At 44.7% G+C, this 10,849-nt stretch overlaps 1 protein-coding gene across 1 annotated transcript; it reads left to right on the top strand.

Annotated features, from left to right (window-relative positions):
- Positions 1-929: 929 nt before the first annotated feature.
- On the top strand, positions 930-5,825 carry TMEM213 (transmembrane protein 213). Its single transcript, XM_088166143.1, has 4 exons — positions 930-2,483; positions 3,255-3,257; positions 4,700-4,753; positions 5,249-5,825. The coding sequence occupies exons 1-4, from the start codon at positions 2,402-2,404 to the stop codon at positions 5,416-5,418; spliced, it is 309 nt and encodes a 102-aa protein (XP_088022269.1). The 5' UTR covers positions 930-2,401; the 3' UTR covers positions 5,419-5,825.
- The last annotated feature ends 5,024 nt before the right edge of the window (positions 5,826-10,849 follow it).

The following is a 10,849-nucleotide window of genomic DNA, read 5'->3' as shown; positions in this document are numbered from 1 at the left end:
CAGGGCCTGCAGTTGTGCCTCATGTGCCAGGGCACCCTCGTGGAGGGAGACGGGAGAAGAAATGAGGGGAAGGCTCTGGAGTGTCTTATCACTCTTCGGGCAGTCACAGCACTGAAATATAAGCATGCTACAAAGAAGAAATGAAACAAATCCAAATCTGTGTCAGGAAATTATTTTGCAGCGCTCCCATTGTGTCTGAACTTATCAAGCAAAGCCTTCATTTCCAACCTGATCCAAAAATCACTGAAGCCAAGCGCAGCCTGTTCACTGCTCCAGGAGACCTTGGAGCAGCCCTTTCTGAACCACGGAGGGAACACATTTTGGAAAGGAAAAGAAACACGGTATGTTAATTGTGCAAATGCATTTTCAGCATCCCTTAGAAATGGGGAATTTTGCCTACAAGCTGACAGAGTATGTAGTTAATAGTTAAAATTCAAAAGAGATTTCATTAAAAATCATTAAGAATCATTCATGCAATAGCAGAGCAGTTTTGTCTTTTTGTTTCCCCTCAAGCATTTTGTGCTGCACAGAACACTTTTGAATTCATTTACTTTTGCAAAATTAATTGCCAGGTCAATTTTCAGTGGGAATAAAAGGTGAGAAATTCAGAAGGGAAAGGTAAATCTGGCAGACAGCAGGGGGCCTTTCCCACTTAAAGAGTTGAAGTTCAGTTCTGATGCAACAGGTAGCTCAGAAAAATACACAAATTAAAGGTATCCTCCACAAAAGGAATGAGACACTGAAATGAGCCAGAGATGAAGGTTATCCCAGAGGTGAACTTGAAGCAACTCTGAGCATTTCACAGCATCTCTCCCGCCGTGACTCTTGCCTACAGAGGCCAAGAGCGGTGGCTGCTGGGGTCACACCCTGGCCTGGCTGCCAGCAGGGCACGGCTCCCCTGGTGCCACACCTCGGGTGTCAGCTGAAGGACAGAAGGACAAGGCTGTGGATCCCGGCAGGAGCAGGAGGTGGCTGTCAAGGACCAGCCAGCACAGCCCCAGCTCCGCCAGCACCGGTGCCGTGTTGACATGAAAACAGGGAGACAAGGGGGTAACCACACCTGTCCCAGCTGACCTGCCTTCACCTGTGGCTCAGCCTGCCCTCTGGCTGCCTTGTCCTGACGCATTGTGGAAATATTCACAGCTGGGTGGGAGCAGAGCATTTCCAGTGGAGAGGACAAGTGGGTTCACCCCACAGAAATGCTGGGCAGGGCTAAGCCTATGTGGGTTTTGCTGCTGTACCCTGTTTGTGCCATTCGTGTGGGAAGCCTGCTTGAACTTCCCTGTGGGTTTCAGCCGTGTGGAAGGGAAAAGAGAAAATTGTTAAATGCTCTCCATTCTATAAAGGCTGTTGCCCCACATGCCTTGCCCCATGCCTTCTCTAAGATATCTGCAGGCCCCAGACATGTCCCTTCTAACATGAACACCCAAAGCCATGATGACCACTGCAGAAAAGCACCAGCAACCTGCTCTCTGCACAGCTCACCTCTCCAGTGCCTTCCTGCCTGATTTAATGCCTGATGTTTTCTCTAACAAGGACATCGTCATGTCAAAGATGGGAGCAAGCACAGCCAACAGCCTGGGGAAGAACAGCAATGTGTGCTGCTCATCAGACCAGGACAACACCACACGCACTCCAACAGTGTGGCTTTTCCAGCCAGGATTGCAGAAAAATTCCTCTTCATTTTTCTATCCCCCTTCCTGGTCCGCAGACAGAGCTATTGCAGGAATGCTCAGCTTCTGGCTTTGCACATCTCAAGGAGGAGGTGCAATAACCACCAGAGATGAAAGAACAGCCTTTCCAGAATCACTTTGCAGAGGGTGATAGAGGCAGGGAGAGAGCTGTGGTCACGGAGAAAGAACAGCAACAGATCTAAGGCTGCTGTTGTTTGGGATTCCACACAGCTACTCCAAAAAAGCATCACTGTGGAAGTCAAGCCAGTGAACATGCCAAAAAAAAAAAAAAAAAAAAAAAAAAAAAAAAAAAGTAGCCAAACTGGGAGCCAAAGTCTCTGCTCCTTTCCAGCTCTATTAAACCATCTTCACAGGACTAAAAAAGAGACTCAAAAGACAGAAGCTGCCTAGGACTCTCTTGGGAAGGGCTGGCTCTGGAGGCCTTTCCTCCTTCTAGCTGCAGCAAACTCTGGGGAGAAACCTTCAGGCTTAACCTTCAGGGGCCACCTCCTGGTATCCACCTCCCACTGAAGTTGTTTTGGTCAGAACCCTTCACTTTCCTCATCTGATTGTGGCAGGAAAGTTCAAGGTGTCCTGGCAGCAGGAAGCTCCCTTGCTCCACCCTCTGCCCAGCACAGCAGCTCCCTGAGCTCATCGAGGATTTGCTGCACCAGATCAGCCAGCGAGAGCGACCTGTTCTGCGGGGACACTGGAGTGGGACCCTCGGCATGAAGCACTTCTCCTGTGAGCCCCTGGCAGCCCTCGCTGTGCTCCTCCTCACCGCTGCCCTCTGGGATTCCTGCTCAGCAGGTATTTCTCTTCTCTTATGCTCCAGTTTGGATACCCTGCCCCTTTCCCTCACTCCTCTCAATACCTACATGTATATTGTCCACCGACAGTAATTTGCTCTTTAAAAATGAGGGGGCACTCCCTCGCTTCACCTAAAAAGTATAAAGAGCTGGAATTAATTAACGGTAATGAGAATTACTAGACACGACTGATCATCATTGTAAAGGGATGTTCTTTTGCCAGCTATTTACAGAGCCACCGTAAATGCTACTGAGTTGCAGGTTGCTCCACTGAAAGGCAAGGAGACAGGAACCACAGTTACTTGGCCTTCTCCTGCTTGCTGAGGCAAAGGATCACCTGCATTGCCACCCATCAGGACCACTGTAGTCCGATTTAGCTTTCATTACAAGCTTTTTGCAGAAAATGTGGCTTTGGTGCCACCTTATTTGTAGGAGTTGCCTGAAACCAAAATGTAAATGAGACCTCTGAGCTGCTCCTTTCCCACCAGGTTACTGCCTGATTTGTATATCAGCACCAGATGAGACCTGTTTAAAGATGGACTGGCTTTCACAGTCTGTTCTTTGGGCTGCAAGATCTATAACACAAACCAGCGCTCGGCATTCTGCAGTACTTCCTTTGGCAGGTCACACGCAGGTTTTAATGATTTTTCTCAGTGCTTCTGTGAGACACTTATTAACCGAGAAAACAAATTATGGGCTTGGCCAAGGTCATTCTGCAAATCCTACAAGAGTCAGACAGAAGAATGGGGAATACTCAGACCCTTCTCTGAAGCAGGTTGCCCAGTGGCCCACTCTGAGCATGGCAGAGACCATAGGGAAAGTTCTGGTATTGCTGGTGGTGAGTCAGCTCAAAACACAGCAGACAACAGCAGGTGACCCCAAGGGGAACATATCCCAAAGGACAACCTCAGTTTACTTACTGTTACTTGGAAAACACCAAACTCAAAGTAAATCTTTGGTCAAATGTCTCATTCTGTTTTGTTTTCCTCAGCTGAAACTAAACATGAGCATTATTTTGCAGTCTTCAGTGAAAACAACCTGGAACTAATTTTCTCTATTACATTCCAAATTACAAGCTCAGAGTGATGGCTTGACTGGAAACTATTCTCTCCTAGCTTCTGCCTGGTCTGTGGACCAGCAGCACATTACAGCTTCTCCATGCAGCTGGAGACCTCACTAACTGGAGCCTCCCCAGACTATTTTTCATCTATCTGTGCAGGGGATACTCTACCCAGCTGAATTTGAACTGTGCTGCTCAGGCAGCACAGGAAGAGGTGCTTCTCTGACTCCCTCACTTCTGCAGCAGGGGACAGACAGGTGCTGATGCACAGGGAGCAGTGCAGCTTGTGCTTTTACCCCTGCAGGCATCCTGCAGCTGTCCTGGTTTGATCCTGCAGTGCTACAGGAAGCAAGCTGAGGCTGAGGGGCAAGGCAGTATTAGGAGGACTAAGGGGGGTTTGAACTGTGACACCATGTGCAGATCTGGAGAGCTGGACACCAGCCACAGAATTGTGTCAGAGAGTGTGTGTGTGTGTGTGTGTGCTGATTCTGTGTAGGAAGCAGGATAGAGGCAAAACCTTAACCAAAACTCCCTCATTACTTACTTCTGGATGTTGTATTTTCCAACCTGAGTTGGTTACCCTGCTGGTATGAACTGGAGTCCAGCCAGAGCAGTTCCAGATGCTCTGACCTGCTCAGCAAACCAAAGCTCCCCCCAGGGCCTTGGTGGACCTGCTGAGGCTCCGCAAAGGTGGGCTCAGCCCTCAGCTCTGCCAGACTCCTGTGCACCCTGGGATTTTTCTAAGGGCAAAAGGAAGCAGAGGTACAGCCTGCTGGCCATGGATCTCTCCATGCCACTGAACGGTCTCTCCCATTTCCATGCTTGCTCGTTCTGCCCCTGTAGCCTGAGAAAGGACAGTGGTTAATTCAAGCTCCAAGAGAACAGCTCAGCCAGGGTCACACCACGGCAGAGGTGCAGTGATTCACCTGCTCCTGAGGGATGCTGCTACAGTAAGTCTCTGGAGCCAGTGTTAAAAGTGGTGGGATAAGGAAGCATATCCTAATGCAGTAATGTTTAGGGGCAGGAACTTACTTTCTTCAAGTTGTTTCCATCCTACAGATCTCTACAAGGCAAATGGTTTCAGATTTTCCTGCTTGATGCCAAAGATCACTTTTCTAATCTAACTTACCTTTTCTCCTGTGCTTTCCTTCTGGCAGCAGCTGAAGACATCTCCAATGTTTCAACAACTGAGTATGAACCACCATGTCTTAGTAAGTCTTCATAAATCATTGCTGCCTGTTAAAGTTATATGATGAGTCTACACAGTGACTGAGGCTGTCCTGGAAAGAATTTCTCTCTTCTCAAGTCTTCCATTGTGGGACAGCCTCTAGGATGCATTTCTAAGACTTCTCCTCTGTCATGGTATGATATCTTAGGTACATTGAGACAGGCTTATAGCTTTGAACAGACTAATTGATAGCTAATTTGTGTCCTAAAGCTCCCTGCCAGGCTACCTGGCTGTGGGCATTATACAGGTTTCCAAGAGCACCTCTTTCCCCTGCCCTACCAGGTCGTTCCCAAACAGCCAGCCCCAAACAACCCAAGATCCCAACACTACTTCAGAGTCATCCACCAGGTTAAGAGCCAGGTTTAGGGTAAAGATGCCAAGGCAGAGTGATAGGGCAGAAGTCATCTGCCTTCTCTAATAAAGGAAACCTGTCACGTACTTGGCCTCTCGTGAACTCACTTCATTTCTCCTCCACCAGACGTGAACTTCTGCAGGCAGGCGGCCACGTGCTGCCCTTCGGGCATGGATGACTACGGCTGGATCGCAGCGGCCGTCGGCTGGAGCCTCTGGTTTCTGACCCTCATCCTGCTCTGCATGGACAAGATCATGAAACTCCGGCCTGATGAACCCAAATATTTGGTGGCCTGAAGCACAGCAAGCCAGCAAGCAGCAGCACTGGGGAGCAGTGAGGTGCAGGCAGACTGACAAAGCATTTCAAACACTTGCTAAGAAACAAAAAAAGGGAAAACATCTTCAGCCAAAAAAGGCGAGACCTAAGCAGGGCAGCTGCTGGGGCTTCACCCTCTCTGGCAGGCTGGAGCTGCCAGCCAAGGTATGGAGCAGGCAAGTCCCTGCAAGCCACCACCTATGTGCCACAGCACAAAAAACCCCACTTTTCCCTGAGCCCTCTCATCCTTGCCGTGAGCACAGCAGCAGGAGGAGAGGCTGAGGGACCACTTACCAGCCTATAGCACATTGCCTCGAGACAACCTGGTGCATGACCTTTGGGTTTGACACAGAAACTGGGAAAATAAAGCTATTTTCTGGAGCATCAACATTATCAGAGTCGTTACTAAGCTATAGGCCAGGTTACATCAGTAAGTGGAAGTAATTTATTGACTTTACCGACTCCTTCTCACTCACTAACCTGCAATATTTAAAAGTCTATTAACTGATACATGAGAAAACTTTTTAATGGAAATTTCGGGATTTTGGGCTGAAAGTGAAACTAATTTTTCCAGAGCCATTTAGATGTGAACTGTGTTGCAGGAATTGAATGTTGGTTGTATTTATTCAGCTTCCACCTGCCCGAGCAACTAAGCCAAGCTGAACTGTGGCAAGCAGATTTTAAAAACCAGAATATCCAATTCATGCTCCAAACTGTTCCTATTTATATGAGATGATAATAAACACTTACTGATCGAAAGACTCTCACTGACTGGCTTATATTGGCAATGAATTACTCAACCCAAATTGTTAGAAACAGGATTCCCAGAAGCCTCCCATGCAGGAGGGCTTGCCTCACTGCAGTCAAGCTCTGATTTGGTGCAGTTGCACTGGTTTTATTTCTATCTATTATTAAAACAATAAATCAGAATTAAACCTACCTAGACCTACACAAGGTTAGCAAACCTGCTAAAGATCAACTGAAATGAAACATAAAAAGTTACTTTTACATTTAAAAAGCACAATTGGAGATCTTTATCTGCTACAAATAATTATACTCTCCCATCAGCTCATCAGTATGTAACTTCATGAATGAGAAAAGACAGAAACATGTTTAAGACTCTTCCAACTGATTCTGGCACAATTAACACTTTGATTAGGACGATTTGGCCACTTCAAAGTGATGGGCAGTTGTCCCTTATCCCTCATCAAGAGGAGCAGGGGCAAGCTGGACACTGAGGAAAGAAAATACATCCTTCCCTACTATCACTTAAGACAAAAAGTCTTTCGGGGTGAAATGCTGAACAAAGATGCTCATGTCAGGAAAGTCAAGGTTTGAAAGGGAAGAGCTTAATTCTCAACATTTCAACACATAGCAATTAAAACAAAAGTAATTTTCACAACAAATCTCAGTGTTGGAGACACTCAACTTCTTTCCACAAAATCCCAAACAACCAAGCAAAACAACAAAGTCCCTCTCATTTATGTACAAACTTAAAGAAACAAAGGGCTCTCAGTCAACACCAAAATGTAAAGAGCAGTGAGTTGACAGTTAAACCACTGCAATCACTCATGTACTACAAATCTTCAACCTACATATATAACTTTTTTTCTGTTATATTAGTTTTAATAACAGATGTTCAGAGGTCTGAAAGCAATGTGAAAGATACTGTGAAAAAATCCCCACTTACTGCCTTCCTGTCTGCCTGCTGCAGATCTCTTCCTACAGTTCTCCAGACTTAGGGGCATTTTCTCTTGGTTGGGAACACAGAAGTGCCTGCTGGATATGGCAGTGCTCTCCATCTCTCAGGGGATATGTTCCATAGCTTTTGCATGTCTTTGAGTTTTCAGAACATGATGCAAGTTCTAGATGTCCTATGAGAACAACAGCCACACAGAGCTTTGTAACAACTGCACAACTGTGTGGCTTCCTAAAGTCTGCCTTCAGAAGCACAGCTCATTCATTCTTCACACTTTCCATAACAGTGCAGCTACCTTCAAGGATTGTAGTAGAGTTAAACCTCAGATTTCGGTTCTTGCAGTTTCTTTTGAGGATTCCCAGCTCAACCAAACAGGAAAAAAAGGAAAAAAAAAACCCTCTATTTTGTCATTTAATGTAGTGCCCTCAAGAATTTTGTGTGCCTGTGTTTAAAGGTGATACCCAAGTCTCCACAAAAACAAGTATAAAAATGGAGCACCTTACAGATAATTTCTGCTGTGAAATGTATACTTTTTCTAGATCTGTGACCTGTAAACCCCTGATCTAATATGACAGGGTTGTTTCTTACTGCATCACCTACTCCGACATCTGACATTGTCAGGTTCAATCTACAGCTGGTTCTTTTCAAGTCATTTGATGGAGTCACTCAGAAAACCTCAGTCCTGTAATGAATCTCATGAAGGCACTGCTGTTCTCAGTTGTGTCTGGCATCCCTAAACAAGATGGCAGTGTTCCACAGGCTCCAAGGCTAGCAATGTAAACATCTTATCTGTTTCTACATAATACAGGGCAAACCACCAAAATACTATTTTAAAGGGACTCTCCAAGGTATACACCATGTGCTGTACTGATCCTATGAGTAATCACAAGTAAAATGAAAAACAACCCACTCTGCAAAAGAAGGAGAAAAGCCCTAATGGTGTTGCCAGTGTTCCAAGGGCTTGTCCAGTTACAGAAAGCACTGAGTTAAAAATTTGCATCTGAAAGATGCAAATTTATATATCAATTGAGAAATTGATATAAAGACAGAAATTGGTAGGCAGAAATGGACTATACATACCTGATTTTTAAAATGTAAAGATTATCTGTAGTCTGCTGTTATAGTTCCTGGAATAATTTTAGCCAGGGAACACACAGGAGCAGACATTGTGGGTTATAGCCCCTCATTTAAGAGACATCGAGTCACAGCTGAAGACTCTGGTGTGGTCTTGATGCACAAATTAAATATACATGACTGTACAGTACAGTACCTTATAAAAGGGGTCCATGAGCAGAGTTGCAGACTGATGTTCCCATTTATTGTGTATTATTTCATGCTGTCAATAATATCACTCACAATTTAATATCTCTAATCATAGATCCCAGCTAGTGCAATGCTGTCAAATCTCTGTTGACTTCAAGGGAGCTACACAAATATCCAGCACGTGCCTTGTTTTGTTCTTTGGGTTTTTTTCACTGTAATTCAGGAAGCCTGTCATTTTTGTTCCCACAGGAAACCTTGGAAGCAAAGTATAACCACTGATTTATCAGCATGTATAAATCATTTTTGTGTTAAACCTGGGTGCCCCATCAGACTGCTACATACAACCTCAGGGCACTGATCTGGTGTAGGCACTTGCACATCTCAAAACATGTAAAAAGTAAGGTGATAGCTCCAAATGATGATGGAAATGCTAATGCTCCAGTCATTCATAGTCTTAGTCTGTCCAGGACCAACAAGTTCCTCACTGTAATGAAATGGAGAAAAAAAAAATCTATTCCAGCCCTTATGATTTAGTACAAAGAAAACTAAGAAAGTTGTTGAAATCTGGATGTCTGGGGGGGGGGGGGGGGAAGGTGTAAATAAAATTCACAAGTTTAAACCTCAGCTGACCACATCAGCAGAGTTCTTCCTATTTTCTGCACTAAGTTTCTGAATCTCAGACATGAAGACATGTAGTGCCTGGAATGGGAAGGGAGATGCAGATGGCACCTGGGAAAGCTGCTGGTCTGCAAGTGTTTCAGACAGACAAAGAGAGCACTGGGGACATGTAACTCAGCAGCACTTTTAATAACAAAGGAGAAAAACAGCAGAAGCAGCACAGCATTGCAAGGTAACTGCTTTAATTTGCTTGGAAATAATATCAATCACATCCAACTAGTGGCTTTAAAAAAAATTCTTAATTCAAGACTAGGTGGATTGGTACTTGATGCATGACTCTTCATCTTTTCAGATACCACTGCTCTGGTAATGCCTCATATTACTCGCTGCCTTGATCCTTGGGGTTTTAGTGAGTGAGCTACATATTAAACAATTGCACTTTACAATTACACTTTGCCAAGCCAGTACAGGAATGAAAACTGGCAAGCATCCGGGTTCCCTCCTCACATGAAACACACAGACAAGACAGAGATTAAATTCATAAGAAAAGGTGCACTGTACTGGGACTCTGTAGGAATTTTGATAAAGTCATTACAAAAACTAGGATTTCAAAAACTTGTCATTAATTATTTGCCAAGGAATGGAATATAAGCATTCTTGGGAAGCAACCACCGTCTCTTATCTTACACTCCAGATTTTGCTTATTTTGTGGCATCTGTGGTATCAGTATCTGTTGCGGAATTCAAAGCTCACTGCAGGTTTCTGTCCCAAAATCAAACACATTCAATTAGCTAACTTCCAACTGCTAGTTTGCAATAACCATCCAGAAATAAACTGCGACATAAAGGATGCAGTATTGACTCCCAAGTCTGCAAACTGCTTGGAAAAAAAAACCAGCTGTAAGAGACTTGTGACTTTTCCTGTCCAATTTGACAGTATGACCTTGACCACAGAACCATGCTCATATGCCACAGCATATGCATATTTGCATGTGGAACAAAAATTAAAGTAGTTCTTCAGGTTTTGCACAGCTCTGTCTGCTTTGTCTACATGGGAGAAGGGAGACACCTGCAAAGCCCCACCTCTACTAGACGGTTCTCTCTTCATGGCATTTCAACATATTGTGCATGTAAGTCAGATCAGTTAAAAAATATGCAATTTCTAATGTAGCAACCCTCTGTAGAAACCACTGTGCTTTAGCTGGGAAATACTAACATCCTATACAGACGTGACAATGTTAGGTAAGAGAGGTTAGCTCCCCCTTGAGAAGACTAAATAATGCTCATTGGCACTAGTGTTGACTGCTCTTTCAGCTGCAGGAAAGGGCACTCTGCTCCCTGGCAGAGCAAGATTATTGTGGGCAATGTTGTGTCAGTAATGCCATCTCCTGGAAATGACAAAAACCTCGAACTTCACTGCAGTTCTACTCTGCAAAAGCATGAACATTGTTCCCAGCACCCCAGCAAATTTTCTTCCACACGGCATTAAGTGCAGGAGGGTTTAGCAGTAATGTAAATACACGGCTGCACATCTACAAATCTTCTAAACAGGAGATTCCTGTGCCACCATCAAGCCTGAAGAGGGGAATAATTGTCAGGATCAAAATCATTCATGGAAATGCTTGACTGAGAGTGCTCCATGCAAAATACAAAGCAACTTTCCTGAAATAATTTTATCCAGAACTGCACGGACATAAATCCAGCAACCAGTTTAGAAGTTTATGGATGCTTAGATTACCTGTACTGCACTGAATTGGAACTATTTTGTATTTGGTGACTATGCTGAATTACTACTGACAGTGGCTAATCCACAACTCTTTCTCCTATTCCCTC

This window comes from Sturnus vulgaris, chromosome 5, assembly GCF_052056855.1.
Source record: "Sturnus vulgaris isolate bStuVul1 chromosome 5, bStuVul1.hap1, whole genome shotgun sequence".
Taxonomy (NCBI): domain Eukaryota; kingdom Metazoa; phylum Chordata; class Aves; order Passeriformes; family Sturnidae; genus Sturnus; species Sturnus vulgaris.
The sequence above is the reverse complement of the archived record's forward strand: the minus strand, read 5'-3'. Positions and strand labels throughout refer to the sequence as shown.